The following is a 20387-nucleotide window of genomic DNA, read 5'->3' on the forward strand; positions in this document are numbered from 1 at the left end:
GCAAATGTACCGCTGTGAAGACTGCGATGAGCTGTTCTCCTCAACCCTTGAGTTGCGACGGCATCAGAAGTACTCGTGCTCGAGTGCAGGATCCATCTTTGATGCGCTGAGAGAGGACTTCAAACAGGAGCGGGAGGACAGCGATGAGCCCATCCACGAGTGCAAGGACTGCGAAAAGATCTTCCCAAACGAGTACAGGTGCACAGGACGCTCTTCTTTTTTTTTTTTTTAGGAAAAAACCTTTTTTTGCCCTTTTGTTGCTTTCAATTGTTTTTTTTTTTTTTTTTTTTGAACTAAAGTCTCGGGCAACACATGATAGTCCACACAGAGGAGAGGGAGTACAAGTGTGACCAGTGTCCCAAAGCCTTCAACTGGAAATCCAACCTCATCCGCCACCAGATGTCTCATGACAGTGGCAAGCGCTTTGAGTGTGAAAACTGTGATAAGGTACAGCATACCCGGCACGTAAGTTGTGCACTGGACACACAGGCTTTTTTTTCTGTTTTGACCTGTTTGAGCTAAATCTTTATTGTACTATACATAGTTTTTGGTCATTCAGACAGCAAGTCATATTTCAATGGATATACATATTTTGTGGCTTCGGTGTTGGCAAACATTGTGTTGTCATGCTCTTATTTTGGATTTTCAGGTGTTCACAGATCCCAGCAACCTTCAGCGGCACATCCGCTCCCAGCACGTGGGAGCGCGGGCTCACACGTGTCCTGAATGTGGCAAGACCTTTGCCACCTCGTCAGGTCTCAAACAGCATAAGCACATCCACAGCAGTGTCAAACCCTTTATCTGTAAGTAAGAGCTTGTGGCATATATCAAAATTCCTAATAGTTAATTTATTTTATACTTTTTTTTTCCTTATATTTTAATAGATCGTCCCCATATGGTCTGTGGGTCTTCATGTACAACTTGAGGCCCAAACATAAAGGCCCTGGGATTTCATATGTGTTGGGATTTAACTGAGTTGTTTACATATCTAATAGTGTTGGATATCAGCTGGTGACACTATTGTTTTTCATTTGGGTTGTCTCCTTCAACAAATTACCAGTGGGACACAATTTTTAAAAAAAATATCAATTTGATTAGAGGTTTTGTAATTATTTAATCTCAATTAACAAACTTTTATTTTGGTAACAAGTTTTTTTTAATTTAACATTTGTTGGACATTAAATGAATCTGGTTGAAAATAACATGAACTACTTTTCTTTTTTTAGGTGAACAATCTTTAAAGTCATGGTGTAGACTTACTTACACTTAAGCATGAAAATCTTTGTCAACATTGCAGAAATCAAACCCTTGATATAAACGCTGACCAGCTTTTCCCAGGTTTCTTCTATATTTTCGTAATTTATCTCTGGTGATTGGCTCCATGTGTTTGAAGTTGAAGCCTCTAATCCTGAACTTCCTCCCAGATATTCTGTATTAGATCAAAGTCTCTGATTGGGTCACTCCAAAATCCTAAAATTAAGTCCAGTCAGAAGAAACAAGGCAATATTCAGATATTGTCTTAAAGCTATGTCAACCTAGGGCATGAATAGTTCTTATAATCCAAAATAAGGGATTAAGGTTCCAACCATATAGTTATTACATATTTGCATCTTTTTACAATCTGTTTGATATATATCTTTTTATTAATTGGAAATAAGACACACCAAGTGACTGACACTGTACAAAACAAACAAACAAAAAAAAAAAACTACAACTTGTTGTTAGTGTTGCTTCTGTAGTCTGTGTTGTATGCTATTGATTTGGTATGCATAGTTAGAGACAGTGTTAAAATGGGTTTAACCAGGCCCTGATGGGCTACGTCTTTTTGCGTCCCCAGGTGAGGTGTGCCACAAATCCTACACCCAGTTCTCCAACCTCTGCCGTCACAAGAGAATGCATGCTGACTGTCGTACCCAGATCAAGTGTAAGGACTGTGGGCAGTTATTCAGCACTACCTCCTCCCTCAACAAGCATCGCCGCTTTTGCGAGGGCAAAAATCATTATGGCACTCCAGCGGGGATTTTCACCCCTGGAATTGCCATGAGCTCTAGCCCCATCATGGCTAAAGCCAAGTCCCACCATCCCCACCTACCAGGACTGAACCAGTCAGGTTTAGGCTTCACTGACTACTTTCCCTCGAGACCTCACCCTCATGCCGGCTTGCCCTTCTCCACAGGACCTCATGGCTTCCCGTCCCTCCCACATGGGTTCCCAGGTATCTTTCCCCCTGCGCTTTATCCACGGCCACCTTTATTACCTCCCAGTCCTTTATTAAAGAGCCCACTGGCAGGCAGCAGTCAGGAGGTTAAGCTCCCTCGGAGCCCCTTAGATGCCCCACCATTGTCACTTGTCAACTCCACAAACAGCAACGGCATTAGTGGTTTGAGTCCACTGGAAGACAAGGAAAAGGACAGTAAGCTTGATTTGTCTTCTAGTGGAGAAACTAAATCTAAATCTAAACTGGCAGACATGTCGGATGGAAGTGACCTTGAAGATGTTAATACCACAAGTGGAACAGATTTGGACACCACCACTGGTACTGTTTCAGGTGACGGTTCCGACCTGGAGAGCGAAGGTGATAGTGAACGTGAAAGGAGTGGTAAAAGGAGGAAGCCGTCTGGCACTGTGTCGAGTCAAGATGGAAACCAGTTAGAGGACTCAAGTAGCGCGTTGATATCAGCTGTGTCTAGTTCAGGAACACTTTCTATAGATCGCCCTTTTCATCCTGCTTCATCCCAGCACTCCTTCTTTCCTCCACCCGATGAGCAAGCCCTGCCTCCTACCACCACAAATGCCAATGCAGCCACCACCGATTCCATTAAAGCAATTGCTAACATTGCTGAGAAATATTTCGGTCCTGCTTTGATGGGACTTCATCAGGAGAAAAAGATGGGTCCACTGCCCTACCATTCCATGTTTCCCTTTCAGTTTCTACCCAACTTCCACAACTCCCTATACCCTTTCGGCGCTGATCGAGGCACCCTCAATCCTAGCATATTCCTGAAGGCGGAGCCCAAATCCCCTCGTGAACAGCTGCACAAGATGGTTTCAAGTTCCCCCACAGCTCCTGCTCCCACCACAGAGTCACCTTTTGATCTCACAACGAAACCCAAGGAGGCCAAGTTAACTCCTCCCGCTCCAACAAACCCATCCAACCCAAGCAGCACTGGGAACAGCAGTGGTCCTGTAGTGATATCTAACAATGAAGAGCAGCCACTGGACCTCAGCATTGGCAGCAGAAATCGAAGTGGTCACAACGGCCTGCCAGTTGAGCCCCAAAATCGAAAGAATCATATCTTTGGCGCTGGCAAGGTGGTCTCCCATAAAGACGAAACCTCAGTGGGATTCCTTCATCCTCACTCGCAGTCATTGCACCAACCCTCCATAACCCAGCACCAGCAGCCGCAGGCACAGCCGCATCAGCCTCCACCACTGCACTATGCCAAGCCCTCCGCATTCTTCATGGATCCCATCTACAGGTATTTCAGCCCCAATTAGACCAGGACCTAACATTTTCACATAATCAACAAGGTAGAACTTGATGTCAGGTTTAAAGTCATTAGGGAAACTCTAACCTTGGTACGTAACCCTCTGCCTTGTCGTTGGTCCAGCAGGGTGGAGAAGAGGAAGCTACTTGATCCGGTTGGAGCTCTGAAGGAGAAGATCCTGAGGCCCTCCCCACCACTCTTCCATCCACAGGTAAACTAGACTCAATATGTTGTACGTACCTTATTGGAGAGAGAGATTTCAACACGCTGACATCAAAGCAAGCAAATGGCCTAAACATGTTACAAATGAACATATTGTTCCTGAAAGGGATTAACTTTTATTTATTTTATATTGCGTCTTAAATAAAAAGGTGTTTAACTTGAATTACATTGAAATACTGAGCTTCTGCCTCCCACAACACCACAACCTGAATTAATAAGCCCCTTTGCTCCGTCACTCCTCTGTGCTCATGTATTTTCTCAAGGGTTCTGTGATTTCTTCCTTTGTTTACCAAATGGCGCCTGTGTACTTTGTCAACTCCACGGATTTTTTTGTTTGTTTTTTTTCCCAGAAGACACGGTGTGTTATAGCATGTCCTTTGATAATCAGCAACATTGTTTGACTGTCTCCAGACCTTCCCCACCTCTACAAATCTTGATTACAAAGAATGATAATATTATTAATAAAGTAAAATACCCGCTTGAATTGAACAGATTGCCTCAGTTGGCCATGCCACTGTTATTCATGGCATTGTTTTATGTACTGAGAGTCCATAGGCCAGCCAATAAGTCAATACCCTTCAGGAGTTTTTCTCAGTGACTGGCTGGCTGGCTAGATAATAGCACTGTGTCCATCAAGGACATCCTGTGTTTGTGTCCAGGAGAATAGGGGCCTCTCATTGGGGAAGCAGTTTAATCTGACCTGGAAATCTGTGTCCTCTATTAAGCATGACTTTGCAATACTCTCATCTCGTAAATATTCAGATAGATCCATATATATTTACACGTACAATAAATGTAGTGTTCTTGATTAAATTTGCGAGCAAATTGCTATTCCTGTGGGATTACGATTTAAGTCTACAACAGGGATTTCCCTGGCTCCCATTTGAATACATTGCCTTGTAATTTATTGCTATACCCCTGATAAAATGTTTTCACAGGCCTCCATGTAAAAACTTCTCATATGGGAGTGTCCCAGCTGTGATCCTCCCAGCGATTCAAACACAATGCCACCTCTAATTCAGTCGCATGACGGAATCTCCCCACACCCCCTATACCCGTTTCTCAGACTACGAATAAACACATAGCGACGGAGTGTCTGTCCCCGTGTCTCTCCCATCCCATATTCACTAATAAAAGGAAGGATGTAAGCCTGTTTTGGCAAATAAACTTCTACGTGGCTGGCCTCTTTTGTTCGCAGGCTCCTAGGGAGAAGGAAAGCAGCTATCAGTAGGGAGTATCACAAACTATATTGTACTTTGCAAGTTTGCTAGTCTAAAACAGCAGCTTTGTCACAAAAACGTAAGAGGTACAGAACAAAACACTGGCTCAAATTGATTAACAGGAGAAGGGGAACTTAAGTCAGTTGGGTTAGTGGTCTTTAGAAACAACAAGATTATACCCTAATATAAACTGATTTGGCAATGCTTCTGGTACATAACTCTTTCATTTTCTTTTAGTAATTATAACTTGGTTGCTAACTGCCTGGTTTTAACCAGGACATCAGTCTCCTGTATGAAGGGAACAATTGGTTCTACCCGTATGTTACCCTGCATCTCCTGTATTATTGACTGCTACCATCAGTATTATTGTTAGACCACAAGAAGGCAATTTTACAAATTAGGCATATGACCACATTGACCACATTTTTAAACAGACATAGCCTAAAGTACACTTAACCTGTTTTGTGAGTTAGTTGCTAGGTGACACACAGTTGATGCCAGAAACTTGCTCTGCAACTTTAACAAATACAAACAAGGGATGGCAAAAGGTACATGGTTAATTTGTCAGTTTAGATTTTTAATTGGTCATGGAGTTGAGAATGGCTTAAAAGGAACAAAAAGACTGCTATGAAAGTGTCCTTGAATAAAGTAAATCAGATGAACTTGTGCCCCTTTTTGTAATTTCAGTCTGGACTGCTTTTGGCTTTGGTGTTTATGTGGTAAAAGCCTCACATTCTCAGTTCTGTTCTCAGTTCATCTTCCATACAGAAGGATCATCACCTCCATTTTGTGTCTTCTGTCTAATTGGCTTTCCCATGAAAATGTGATAACAGCTTAAAGGTTTATAAACTTAGTTTAAAAGTTTAAAAGTTTTAAAACAGTAAAAATCTGCTTTCCTCTGGGCCCCTCCTAACTTCTGCCTCAAGAACCAGCTCACCTTTATTTATGCTAAATTAAGATACCAAAAAAGTTACTACCATACAGGAAAGACATTAACTGAACATGGAATCTCACAACAAAAAATCCTGGTGTAAAATTTATCACAAATATGCATGTAATGATCTGCTATACATTATTCATGAGAGCTGAGCCAAACACAAAATAGCATCCAACTGAATGTATTTCAAAAGTATATGACATTCTTCTGACATATTTCAGATGTCAGCCATGGAAAATATGACAGAGAAGCTGGAGAGCTATGGTGCCCTAAAACTGGACATGCCGCCCAATACGCTGCAACACCCGACCCATCCACTGTTCAATTTCCGCTCACCACCACCTTCCCTCTCAGAAGCAATCCTTCGAAAGGGCAAGGAACGTTATGCTTGCAGGTTAGTACGCTGTGGATGTTGCGCTGGTTATGCAGGTAAAGCTAAACTCTTTTATAATGATAATGTGCCTTCAATATCCATCCTTCCCTCCAGGTACTGTGGGAAGATTTTCCCCCGCTCAGCAAACCTCACCAGGCACTTGCGGACGCACACAGGGGAGCAGCCCTACAGGTTTCTACTTTTCCTTTTGTTTGTTTGTTTCTGTCTTCTTATTTTTCATATAGTTTTAGCTCATGGTTTAGAGTATTCTTATTCTTCAACTACCCTCTTCTTTTAGAAATTATCATTTTTTAAACTTTAACCATGATGCACATTATTTATCTAAAACTGTAAATCTTATGTCTGAAACTAGCACAATTTACTGTTTGTTTTATTTCCTTCCCACCTAAGCAGATACATTTATAAAAATGACAGTAATAATCCTGACTGCATCATTTGAATGAAACGCCCTGATCGTGCTGCTGCACCTCTAACCTGTATTTCAATGACTCTGTTGGTCTTTGGCAGGTGTAAATACTGTGACCGCTCATTCAGCATCTCCTCCAACCTTCAGCGTCACGTCCGCAATATCCACAACAAGGAAAAACCCTTCAAGTGTCACCTGTGCAACCGCTGCTTCGGTCAGCAAACCAACCTCGACCGTCATCTCAAGAAGCACGAGCACGAGAACATTCCTGGTGAGGCTGCCACATCTGCGGCTGCTTCTCTGACAAAACCGAGGCGAAGCACGTTGAAAGTAGTTAGTAAACAGGGACCGCCTGGCTAAAGGTTTCGAATGATAAATGGCTCACCATAACATGTGCAGAAATTTAAAATCATCACCCAGATAAATGTTTGAATGATTTGAAATGGGTAAAATCTATTGAAAGAGGGACTTGCTGTGTAGTGTGGTGGTATGCCACTGATTATAGAAGGAATACAAACATTATGAAAGGAGCAAATGCCTGTTTGCGTTGACATCTAAATTACACATGATTTAATATGTGGCTAATATGACAACCTGAAAGGAGACAGTGCAACGGGCTTTTACCACTTTGACCAAGTTTAGATGAAGCTAGTAAGCATTGATCAGTTTTTAAGGATAATCACTCTTGTGCCATAATAATCTTAATAATAACTCATACTTCTATTTGCTGTATCTCAACCATTGTTGCCCAATAAGAGTGTAAAACTGGAATAGAACAATGTTATAGTATTTTCTAAGCCTTTTGAAATAGTTGTTTTGTTTTGTTTTGTTTTTTTTTTTTTCAGATCGAAAATGGCTTTATAAACACCGTATTTCATTCTGGCAAAATATACTAAGGCTTTCACACTGACATTTTTTTAAACGAATTACACATTTCTTCAGCAGCTGTTTATTTTCTTTGTCAAACTTCTTAGTTTTACCTTTGAACATGATTTTTTATTTATTTTTTTTCCGTCACAGTCAGCCAGCAGTCCGGGATGCTTTCCAACCTAGGAACCACCATCTCCTCTCCAAACTCCGAGCCAGACAATCACGCACTTTTAGACGAGAAGGAGGACTCGTACTTCTCTGAAATTCGCAACTTTATTTCCAACAGTGAGATGAACCAGGCCTCCAGCTCCACGGATAAAAGGTTAGACAAAAGCACACTTATTTCATTTACACCGTGTTTTTACATGCTGTGATCGCTCTTAATTTATTTACATGTACGGATAGCTGTGGATTTAAATTTGAAGAAAGAAAAAGAGAAGTAATAATTTAAACAGAGTGACGGAGCCGTTTTAGGCGTTCTGCCTTACGGTAGTGCGCCTTGCAGAATTACACGCCTTTATTGTGCATGTTCTAATAAAATTTATAATAAATAAATTGCTTATCCAGACAGGTTCAGTTCATGGGCATGTATGATCAATTAATCATCTATGTTTATGATGATTAAATGTTCCTCTGTGATATGTTTAAAATGTGAAACATTGTTTTTCCAACATAACTCTGCTTTTAACTGCTTCATAACTTTTATTCTCTGACATTTCTGATGTGTCCCTTAGTCTTTGTGATGCTGCTTCTTCACAAATGTTTTCTATTCATTCTCTGAGGCCTTCACAGAGAAACAACTATGATCATTTGAAAATGAAATCACCCATAAACATCTCAAGTAGTTTGTTTGAATGACTTTTGGGGGGGGGGGCAACAAAATAAAGTACAATAGATACAATCATGTCACACTTTCAGTTGCTTTTTTACATGTAAAAGGAAACACTGAAGTCATGTGTCCCTTTTCTTCTTTATGATCATGCTATTTGTGTCAATCTGTCACATTATACCTTAATATAATTCAATGAATTCTGCAATTGTAACATTATAAACTGTGAACAGGTTCAGGGGGTGTACATACTTTTGGAAGGCGCTGTCAGTGTTAGCATTGGGTACACAGTGCTCCCTAGTGGTTTAAACATGCCTGCCATTAGTCTCCATCACCTTCAAAGCTGCATCTGCCATATGTTCTTCAAATTTGTCCCCATATTGTTAAGATCTTTTGCAGATCTGTTGCTTTAGCTCCATCACAGTTTTTTTTTAAGGCCCGTCCGCCTATCTCCACCCACAAATGTCACGTTGGATCGACTTCCATGCTTCTAGATTACAAATGCTCAGTTTGTGGGACTCTTCCAAAGACTGACTAACAGAAAAAATAGAAGGGATGAAATGTTTTCTCTTAATCAGTGGTTTGCCTTCTTTTATTGACTCTCTCACTTTCGTTCTTGCTGTGAATTCCCTTCTGGTAGTCTCACATTTTGTCTTTCCATTCTTCCATCATATCCCCCCACCCCCATCTCTCCATTTTCTTCTTGTCAACACACATTACGTCCAGCAGGCCCAGTGGCAAATTAGCCCCCTCTGCCATCTGGGATCAATACAGAGTCTCATCTACAACAGCCATGGCCTGACATTTTAATATCTGTAATTCAGACTATGTGTTATGCTTTCTGTCCTCCTACCAGACAGCCTGCTGTTTATTCTCCCTCTGAGTGACTGAAGCAAAACTGGGAACACAAACACACATTTATGGATGGCTATTTGTAATCATTTTTAACCGCCCCCGCAACCATAGTTCCCCTTCCTTCAAAACTCCAGCCAGTCAAAATAAGAATTCCTGGAAGCTCATGAAAACTTTTGAAGTGTTTCCATGTTGGAGATGCTGCTGATTCCGAGGCAAAAGTTTGAAACAACAATAACAGAGTATGGATCTTCATGGATATATGTCTAGCAAGGCATCTTTTAGGGGGAAGGAAGTTACCTCCATACCTTAATCCTCAGGTCACGGCTTTGGCTTTAGAGTTGGATAAAACCCCAATCGGGTCTGGTTTCTTGTCTACGACAGGGAGGAGCCTGAGGGGGAATTTGGTTTAGGCATTTATCTGGGAGATCCACCGATGATTGAGCTCTTCCCCCAATCTGCCTGCGGTACCCATACCCCCAGCCCACTAACACAAACACCCAACTGACGTGTTTAGACTAAATGACAAAACCCAGGCCCCCCCCCACCCTGTGTTCGAGCTACGCTTCTTTCCCCATTCACAAGCGCCACCGAGTAGCTCTGCAATTTGATTATGGCGATATTTAATCTAGATTGAAAGAGAAGAACTTTTCTCCCCCTAAAGCCTCTCGACCCGCTTGGACCGACCCACTGCGTGTGACCCAATCCTGTCCCCGTGCGCCCCTTCCCAGAGGTAATCCTGTCCGATTTGATGAATGTCCACAGTTCAGCAAAAAAAAGAAGAAAAAAAAAATATATATATATATGCAAAGGGTAAATTTGCCATCCCAAAGGAAATGATATCATGAGCCATGACATTGTGGTTGGGGGGTGATGGAGGAACGGCACTTTGTTGAGTCGCAGGCTGGAAAATGTACAGATGGCAGTCTGTAATGGTAGCGTGCTGATAGCCCGTACACAGCCGAGCCGACATCTTCCCTCAGCCACCCCAGCTTACGTTCCACCATTACGGTGTGAAGCGGCTTGTGGAGGAGCGGGTTTGAGGCGGGGCCGTCTCCGTCTCTGTTTGGGGGGTTGCTGGCCAATTAATCATCTGCCGGTTGTTTGAAAAGAGCTCCGGGCAAACTGTCGGCACCCATGTTGTTTGTGTGGACACTGGAGTTGTACTGTTCACGTTGTCATCAGATTACGTCTTTTTCTGAAAGATGAGTCATGCTTTTGGACGGATAGGAAATGGGTAACAGTAACCAGGGCCAGACTGTTTGTGTCGTATTTTTATAACTAAAATTAGCTACAAAAAAAAAAAAGCATCCAAAGCTCTTGGAACAAGTAAATGTTTTAATCTACTTCTCAGAATGTGAGAAATATTTTCAAACTATGATTGAAAATGTTTTTTTTTTCTTCTGCATAAAAAAGCAAAACTATATTGTGCTTTGACAACGTAAGCCTATAAAAGTTGAAGCTATCAACATTTTCTCACTTCTCCTACCTCCACAGGTCAGAGCAGCCTGAAGAGGAGCGCCCGCCCAGCCACAGTTTGTCCAACTCCAAGCTAGGGCTGCAAGGGCTGGAGGAAGAGGAAGAGGAGGTGGAAGGGGACGACGAGGAGGAGGAAGAAGGCAGCCTGACGGAGAAGTCGCATGATGAGGCGCCGGAGTCCCCATCCCCACTAAGGACGGGAGTCTACGAGGAGGACGAGGAAGAGGAAGACACGGAGACGGCTCCGTTAGCTATGAGCTATGAACACACTCGCAGGTGGGTGTTTAGTAACCTGAGCAAAAACAAAACTGAACAAAACAAAGAATCCATTCAGTTACAGTTCATGGTTATTATTTCAAGCACTGCAAATCAACTTATTCAACTACTAAACTGAATAGCAGTGCTTTAAACTGTACATAACTGTACATGAGGAACATTTCTCACAAAAATAAAGAAGAAAAACTTAAAAGTGTGGCATGCATTTGTATTTTGCACACTTGAGTCAGCAGAACCACATTTGCTTCAATTATAGCTGGAAGTATTTCGAACATGTTTTCACCTGTCCTACTTACATTTTTATTCAAGTCTCTTTGCTGCCTCTCATTTTTTCATTTTCTTGTGTTGCATTTCGTTTGTTTTCCCCCCAAAGAAGCATTTTGCAATTCGGCTAAAAACGTCTGTTTTGGAATTGATTTGGGTGTATTAAAGTAAAGACAGCTGAAAACACATGCCTGCCACACTTTTCAGATTTTTGTATACAAATAAGCTTAACAATTTATACTTTTTTTCCACGTTACAAATGTGCCTTATTTTGTGTTGGTCTACTCGTACGTACAGTAGAATCCTCCCATTTATCATATCCAGTATAATGTGACAAAATGTGGAAAAAGTGTAAGGGATATGAACTCATTTATAAGGCATGGAGGGGGCTTGAATTTCAGATTCTCTTTAGCTTCACTTCCTCTTTTATTCATGTTAGGTCAGCTTCCTATCTTTTCCCTAAAGCTTTTTATTACTTTGTCAGTGTGTCCCGTCTGCCTTTCTAACCTTTAATTAACTGTCCCTTTCTTCTGTTTATCTCCACCTCACCTTTCCCCATTTTACATCCTGTTTGTAACATTTTCCCCTTCTCAAATCCCATTAACGCTCCCTCCGTCTCATCCAAATCTTTGTCTTTTCCTCCTTTTACTCATCCATCCATCCAATCCTTCAATCCTGCTCCATCCTTTCATTCACCCCTGGGTCGGTGTGCAGGTGTATAGAGGAGGAGGGCTCTCTCTTGGATCTGGAGGGTCTGCCCAGCTTCCCTAAGAGCCTGGACGGTTTACGTAAAGCAGCCATTGATGAGCAGTCCTTTGACGTTAAAGACATATTTAACACTTCACTAGAGTCTGAAGCATTGAAAGAAACATTGTACAGGCAGGCTAAAACCCAGGTATGTTGCTGGATTTTGGGTTATCTGTTTAAAATAGGGATGGGACTTTGAGACCATCAACATACACAAGTTTAATTTTCAAGAAACGAAGTGTATACTATACCGTGTCATTTCCCGTCACTTGTATTCATTGTAGGGGTTGAACATTACATATTTTTTAAGGTCGACTACATCATGATAATAGTCGAGTCGATGTCGACTAGTCGCGGTGATGTCATAGTGACGTAAGCGCAAAATGCTTCACAACTACTTGGAGGCTTTATCAGCTATTTTCACGGCAAATATTAGCCCTACACTCCCCTCCTCCCGCTTTTACTAAGTCTATTATGCAGAATTAAAAGAGCAATAAACAGATTATTCTTTGTGAGCAGCGGAGAAAAGTTCGTTGCACAAAGTCGGGTCTGACTTTTTTCTTTTTCCAAACACCGGCTGATACTGATGATCTCTGGATAGTTACTCATATAGGAGTCAAACTATCACACTGACCACAATGGTGCTTTTGGAACATCACAAACCAAACTTATTATGAACGGATCCCGTTTGGTTACAGTTGAATTCAACGAAGCCTCCTGTTGCTCCTCCGCCGGATGTGCAGCAGGACGCTCTGCTGACTCAGCAGCGGCTCTCTGAACCGACATGCAGACGGCGGCAGAGATCGCCTCTATCAGACCCTCAGGATGAAATTTGGACTTAGTTTCCAGATGTTGTCAAACCATATTTTTATAAGAGCGTAAAGCTGCCAGGTTAGAAGCTTCAATACGCAGGGTGACGCTGATCAGTTGGGGGTAGTTGAGGGATAAAAAAAGCCTGACATCATGCTGCATTGTTGCACTTTACTCCGGTAGTCTTGTAGGATTTTTTTGGCACTAGTTTATTTGACAGCAATCTGACTGTAAGGGGGCAGAGAGAGCGGAGAGAGGCCTGGGCCCAGCGAATGGAGGATGTTGAGTCGGACTCCAGACTACCGCGGTCTAAGGTCTCTAAATGCGGGGCGCCGCGCTAACCACCGCGCCGCGCAACGCCCCTATTGCGGTAGCCTATGCTTTAATTTACAGTTTCTCTTTATTAAATTATTTAAATTTTTATACAATTTGACCTTTCTGATGAACTCACCTAGTTCACCTTCTTTCATTTCCTTGGAAAAAATCTGTTTTGTCACGTGATTGCAACTAGTCGACTGGCCCAGAAAAAAGTCATTGCAGAGAAAAGAATCGACTATTCGACTAATTGGTGCAACCCCTAATTCATTGTTTGTGTTATGATATTTCCTGGTTATTTATATCATATTTATTGTTTTATGTCACACTTAAATGTTTCAGATCATAATACCAGAAACAATACATTAGTTTCTCTTGCATTAGTGAATAATGGTTCTCACCGTGGCTTGCTAAATTACCACAGAAGTAGAAATGACTTTGTAACCCTTTCCAAACATGTAGTTGTGAACAACTTTGCTTTTTATTTGTTCTTAAATTTATTTAAATTGTTTTTTTTTTTTGCTTTTTTTTTGTGAGACTTTCTAACCTTCTTTATATTTTTAGATAAATTCTATTTAAGTGGTTTCTTAATTCTGTGGGTCTATTGTAATCCAGCCTGGTTGTGGCTTATAACAATAAACCAAAAATAATGTGGTTAGTCAAATATAAATCAGGATTTTACAAGAGCTCATTTATACATGTGTTAAATGTTTATATGAGAAACATCATTTGGAAATGTTTTGCTTTTACTAAAGTTATTTTTATCCGATATTAACATTAGTTTGATGATCTGGAGCATACAAGTGTGACAAAAGGATCAGAAAAAGAAGAAATCTTTAAGGTGGAAAACACATTACCAGAGTCCTGTAAATGGCATCTTTGAGCTGCAAAACTTAACCTTCAACATGTGACATAAAACCTGCTGCAGCCATATTGTCATCCAAAGAGCATGTAGAAAGGCAATACTTGAGTTATAATTAAATCTAGATGTCCATGTAAAACATTGTGAAGGGGGTATAAAACAGCAGAGGGCCATACACCTTTGTGTAAGGGAGGATTTGTGGAGTTCTAAAAACAAAAAAAACAAAGTGTAAAGCAACATTTTGAAAAATTACCAATTATAAAATTAAGAAAAATATTTTTCATCATTTGTAAAAAGATGCAGAGTTTTGTGATTTTGCCCAGATGACTGAAGTGAATTATGTCAAATCATGAAGCACAAACATTAGTTATGTTTTAAGTTGCTGCATTTTCTTAAGTAGTTGTTCCTAAATTAGTCAGCAACGTTTATCATCATACTCATATTATTTCATGAATGTCAAACACAATCTCTGAAAATGAGGAACTATGTGGGAAAGAGAGAGGTTGCTAAATATGTGCACGTAGGTGAACCTTGCAGATTTTCTCTTAATTAATATCCAACTGTTGTTCGCTTGCAGGCTTATGCAATGATGCTGTCTCTCTCGGAGAACAACCCTTTGCACGCACCCTCTCAGAACTCTCTGGACGCTTGGCTGAGCATGGGAGGCGGACCGTCTGAGACGAGCAGCTTTCACCCACTCAACCATATCTAGGCAAAGAGAGGCCGAGGAAAGACGGAAAGAAAAGTAGGGGGAACATTTAGTCTCACAAACAGACAGAAACAAGAGACCGGCTGGACATCGGGAAGACGAGAAAGGCCGTGAAGGATTTCATTGTCACACACATTCAAGGCAGAGCGGACGAGTTTGCGCGGCTACGCCTGTGTTCACATGTTATGTGTTTGTGCAAGTACGACGGAGGAGGAGAGGGGGCGGGGGGGACGTGTCCCCTTGTGAGGCGTCCTGCAAGACTGTCTAAGAGAAAGCACTGCTAAGCTCCTGTTGATGTGAAGGACATGATGAATGCTTCTCCAGAGCATTGAAACTCTGCGTCACTCTGATCCTCCCCCCAGTGCACAATGCTCCCTGCAGCATCACAGTCACCCTGTAAAACGGCTCCCTGAAAGACACTTACTGAACTGATAATGTCTCTAAAGTCTGTGCACAATGCCCGACGCAAGCATTGCAGCACTGGCACTGCATGTCCACCAGGTGGCACTGTTTCAGCAGAAATACAGGACTCGTGAGTGATTCTCTCCAGGTTTAGTTTTTTTCTCCACCAGTCACGGAGACTATTTTTTTTTTTTACATTTTTTATTTAATTTCAGAATCAAAAGCACCAGACAAAATAAACGAATCCTCAGAACCAGTAGACTGTTGATTTTTCACTGATTACATGGAGAATGATGTCCAACGTTCAAATGTGATAATGTAATGAGCTGTGTGGGCCAATAACTATTAAAATTGGCTACTAAATTTGTTCATGTTGAAATTTAAATTATACTAAAAAAAAGAGTGTGTTTTTCTGTTTTGTTTATTGCATCATCAATTAAATGTATTTACGTTCTTTACTATAGATACCACAGTATTGCTTCTTTTTAGGCACAAGAGTACTCGACTATTAATTTAATTACTTTTAGAGAAGGACCAAATTTGCTGTCACATGATGTAAAAATGATAATAGCCTAGACGTTCATATTCAGAGTGGTATGTGCCAAATAACCGCTAGAAGTCTTTCTTTTTTTTTCTTTGACAATCATGTCATTTCCAAGAGGCCTCACATTTGCTGTCACGTTTCTTTTTCCCTAATAACATTATATGTTTAATTTCAAGAAGTGTGTGCATGTATTTATTTCTGTGTTGTTTTGTTGAGACTCAAGAAGAGAAAATGAAGAAACAGAAAAGGTCTTTTCATCCCTGTTTTTCTTGAAGAAGGAAAAAGGATCACCTGTCAAAGCACAGGGGGAGATTCTGAATCTCTGGTTTTGACGGATTAGTGTGCCAAAATTAAAAGACCCCACGAGTTAATTAGTTTTTTTTATTTTTATTTTTATTTTTATTATTATTTATAGTTAAATGCAAGTGTAGTTAGTTTTAGAGTCCTGTTTGGCAATGGAACATAGTGGGCAGGTTAACCCTGGTTTTCCTTTTATTGTTTCACTTTAACAGTTAACTCAATATGCTGTTTTCTTTCCCTCTCTGCCTAGTGGCATAATTGTACAAATATCATTTTGAATGTCAGTTAAAGGGCATTACGTTATCATTACTGAATCTGGACTTCTTCCGCCGTCGGCTCATGTTATATTCATTTTTCTTTTTTGGCATGCATCGCTTGTAGCTTAGCCTGCAAGTTGTCATCTTAAAATGATTTTGTCTCAGGTTAGATGTCTGGTCGGAAATTCTCACAGCATCCAGTCAAAACGGCGTGAAGGTGACAGTGTCGCTGGTTATATATAAAGAGACTTGACTCGTGATTGTTAAAGAACAGAGTGGTCATCCTGAAGTTTGTTGGTCAGACTTGTTAAACTCCATATAAATTGCTTTGAGACCCCCATTCTATTAAGTCTGCGAAGACGGCTGTGTCATAGACAGCAGAAAACATTTACAGTCAGTACCTGAAGGCAGCTGGGTTTTAGCCTTTTCATCCCTTCTAGACTTTCATAATCAGGCCTGATGCTGTTTTTCTTTTCTTTGTCTTTTTTTTTAACAAGCACTTAAAGCAACTGGGACCAGACCGTCAACTGGATATAGTTTGGTCTTTTGGTTAAACTTAGATTCCAGATCCATTTTTTTTTTTTTTAAAGCTGATTTGACTTTCAATAGATGAGCCAGCTGGACTCAACAAGGAGAGATGAGAATAAAACTAAAGCACTGTAATTTTTCTTCACAACAGCAGGTGGTAGTGTGATGCTAGGACTGCTGCGTCATCTCATTTTCTTAAGACTAAAGTCTCTTTTATATATACATATATATAATTCTACTGAATGAAATTCCATTCATTGTAAACACATTATTTTTCAATTTGTGCTTAGAAAATGTAAAGACTTGGGTCACTAAGGTTTTAGGTTGACTATGTGTAGTTATTCATGTCATGGACTACTGTAATAATCACGCGCTGTGCGAAGCAACTGAATTGAAAGCGTTGAAGTATTCCATTTTGGCAACTTCACAAAATGTTCTGGTCACTGAAATTTTTCTCTTTTTTTTCAGCGTAATAAAACATGGTTGCTCTTTGCCCAACTGTTACAGAAGAAAGTCAAAAAAAAAATAAAATAAAAAATACACGGTTTCTTTTTAACTGTATAGTATTTTAAAGAATGAAAAACAATGGTGCATTTGTCTGAAGAAGAAAAAAAAACCTTTGAAAAATATGGGTTTTAATGGATGGTGCTTGTTTTGTTTAAAATCTGAGTTGTATATCGCCTCTGTTATGTTTATTGAAAACAAATGAAAAAAAAAAGTTATCGTGCATGACGTGTTTAGCAGTCATAATGATGTCCATTTGTGAAATGTGTATCAATTCAAAAACAGAAAAAAAGTAAGAGAAAAAAAAATTGTAGATGCACTTATTGTACATGTGTTTAGGTTAGTAGGTTTGACTTCAAGTTCTGACTGCCTGGCAGATGTGTGGGCAGGTTCTGAAAGACATAGAAACGACTCACGGGAGAAGACCTAATGAAAAACAATAAAGGATTGTAGAATAATATTGAACAATTCTGGAATTGCAGTTCTTTTGATGCTTGTGATTATTGCAGATGTACTTTAGAGAAATTTCATTGAAAAGATATGACTCTGATGTTAATTCTGTAGAATAGCAATGTATACCAAATGTAATCTTTCCAATGCTATGAAGAATTTATACATGAAATTGATATGCAATAAAACCTGTGTGCTTTTTACGATTTGTGATGCTTTTAATTCTAGATTCTTAAAAGTAGATGATAAACTTCTTGGACCAGGGAATTTATAAAATACTTTAATTTTATTACAGTCTTTTGATTCAGAGGTAAGCTGATTTAAAAATAAATGTCATGTTGTGGAAGTACCTAATACAGTCAGATCATCTAAGTACTATTTTTTTTATTTTTTTTTGAGCTGGTCATACTTGTTTTCCTAAAAATCAAGCCACACTTTTGTAGAATTGTATATTTTATATGGTTGTGAGCAAATGTAGCTATCAGAGTTAACCGCCTTTATGACCTGCTGTGTTTGCATGCTAGCTATTTCTTCTTCACAGGTTAAGGAGTTGTTCACAGGCTGACCAATTGTTTGGCACATATTTAGTCCGTAGTTACTGCCCTTTACGTATATTTAAAAAGCTGCTGTCTCACCATTTCCTATCTTGCGTTGCACGCTAGGGTTTTGAACAATTCCCTTTTATGTGGGTCAAAAGATGAGGAAATAAAAGATATTCTGTAGATTGTTAATTCCTGTCAGGTTTGTGAGTTTTGCTTCTGATGTGCTTCCAGTGTCAAAGTTACTATGTACTGGAAATTAATGGTATATAATTCACAGTGTCCTGCTGCTCTCCAGGTATGCTACTTTTCTGAGACAACTTGTTTTGTTTGGTTGGTTTCATCAAAGGATTAACTCAGCTACTGGGCATTAAATAGCACGGTAAGTACGGTTTTCAGTTTTCAAAAGGAGTCAGTTGTGTTCAAACATGTCGTTCTTGCTTTAAAGTGAAGGTTATGTGTGTTCCTCATATTTGTACACAGGTTCCCTCCAGATCAAGCTCAATTTGACCGTTGAGAAAGTCAGCCCATTTTATTTTTTTTTTTATTCAATCATTAATGCAACTTATTTCAAATTCAACTAAATACAGCATGCAGTACAAAAGTCCCACTGTTATGGTGTGAGTTATACTTTGATGTGCATGATTTAAGATGAATATTTTGTCATTCCGATATAAAGGTTCTCTGCAGAAAACACCTCATGGTAATTTAATCTTAATTCCACTGACCCTTTTGTAAAGTGAATTTACATTTTGTCTTCTGACCAGTATGTTTGTCGTTTGTGTACATGTCACACTGCACTATAACACTACTACAAATCACTTAGCATGCATCATTGCACAATGGAAAAAGTAGAAGACCACTGAACGTGGTATAATGTAACTGATCATCAAAAATCCTTGTGTTAACCCTTTGAAGCAAATATACAACATCTCCAAGCTCTAACAGCATTGTGACAGTGTTAGCAGAGTTAGCTCCGAGTGTAGTTTGATGTTCATAGGCCATGAAAATGTACTCTCCATTCTTGACCAGCACAGCACCTGAACCATGTGAAGAATGTCCATGTCCATAGATGTGGTAATTAAAGTGGTAGACACCTCTCACTGGAGCTGTGAAAAACCCTGTAGGAAATTGTTTTATTTTAATAATCAAGTTCACTCTGATGTTAATATTGCATAAATAAGTGTTTTGTTAATAAAATTGCAATACCTGTATTTGGGTTGTAGGCATTCCCGATATTTGAGACAACATTTCTGAAGATCAAAGACGTGTATGCATTGAAAGGTCCAATGTCCCCTCCACCTGAGGCCATTAGGGAGGCTGAGAAAGCCACTTGTCTCACTGAAGAGGAAAATATTGTTGTGTACAACAAACAGCTCTAGAGACAGTTATGAGTTTGATCCGGTGGTATGACTGTCAGAACTTGAACAAACCTTCTCCTTCTCTCTTCAGAACCTCCACCTGCTTTTGTGTTGAGTTTGTCCTGATCTTAATTTGCTGCAGTTCGTCTCCCTGTGCTGGAATGAGAATGATAAAAGGTACTGAGAAATAAATCAGTGAATCTACTGCAGGAAATGTTGTTTTACGGAAGATTTACCAGCACCACAATTAAAATGAAAAACTTTACCCTGGTACACCTAACGAAAAATAACTTAGACATTAAGATGGAAGAAAATCCTTATTGTTCTCTTTGTTTTTAATATTTGATTTGGACACTGGGCTGCACAGTGGTGCAGTTGGTAGAGCAGTTGCCTTGCAGCAAGAAGGTTATGTGTTCAGTTCTCAGCCTGGGGTCTTTCTGCATGGAGTTTGCATGCTCTCTCTGTGCATGGTGGGTTCTCTCTGGGTACTCAGACTTCCTCCCACAGTCCAAAAGCCTGACTTTCAGGTTAATTGGTTTCTCTAAATTCTGCCTAGGTGTGTGTGTGCATGGTTTTTTGTCTCTGTGTTGCCCTGTGACAGACTGGTGACCTGTCCAGGGTGACCACGCCTCTTGCCCGGAACATTAGCTGGGGATGGGCACCAGCAGCCCTCCCGACCCCACAAGGGACAAAGGTGTTAGAAAATGGATGGATTTGGACACTGAAATAATTATAACTAAGCTACCTTGGTACTCCAGCTTTAGCTTGTCCAACTCAATTTTTTGCAATTCCAACTCCTTCAGCTTAGCCTCTAGTGCTAAA

General features: G+C 40.2%; 1 protein-coding gene across 2 annotated transcripts; it reads left to right on the forward strand.

The window, feature by feature from the left end:
- Nucleotides 1-17868, forward strand: prdm16 (PR domain containing 16). Of its 2 annotated transcripts, none has more exons than XM_016672168.1 (12): nucleotides 1-198; nucleotides 300-447; nucleotides 650-803; nucleotides 1838-3479; nucleotides 3612-3699; nucleotides 6089-6261; nucleotides 6355-6432; nucleotides 6769-6938; nucleotides 7688-7859; nucleotides 10716-10973; nucleotides 11952-12132; nucleotides 14549-17868. In XM_016672168.1, the coding sequence occupies exons 1-12, from the start codon at nucleotides 5-7 to the stop codon at nucleotides 14681-14683; spliced, it is 3393 nt and encodes a 1130-aa protein (XP_016527654.1). In that variant the 5' UTR covers nucleotides 1-4; the 3' UTR covers nucleotides 14684-17868. The 2 variants fall into 2 exon arrangements, with proteins under 2 accessions (XP_016527654.1, XP_016527655.1); XM_016672169.1 differs by having other exon boundaries at nucleotides 3615-3699.
- The last annotated feature ends 2519 nt before the right edge of the window (nucleotides 17869-20387 follow it).

This window comes from Poecilia formosa, unplaced genomic scaffold (assembly GCF_000485575.1).
Source record: "Poecilia formosa unplaced genomic scaffold, Poecilia_formosa-5.1.2 Scaffold56, whole genome shotgun sequence".
NCBI lineage: Eukaryota > Metazoa > Chordata > Actinopteri > Cyprinodontiformes > Poeciliidae > Poecilia > Poecilia formosa.

Excerpts from the sequence above, each read along its gene's own strand:
- prdm16 (XM_016672168.1), top strand. The coding sequence starts at position 5 with ATGTACCGCTGTGAAGACTGCGATGAGCTGTTCTCCTCAACCCTTGAG. Across the intron at positions 6,262-6,354 it reads AAGGAACGTTATGCTTGCAG|GTACTGTGGGAAGATTTTCC; the intron begins GTTAGTACGCTG and ends CCTTCCCTCCAG. Across the intron at positions 12,133-14,548 it reads ACAGGCAGGCTAAAACCCAG|GCTTATGCAATGATGCTGTC; the intron begins GTATGTTGCTGG and ends GTTCGCTTGCAG.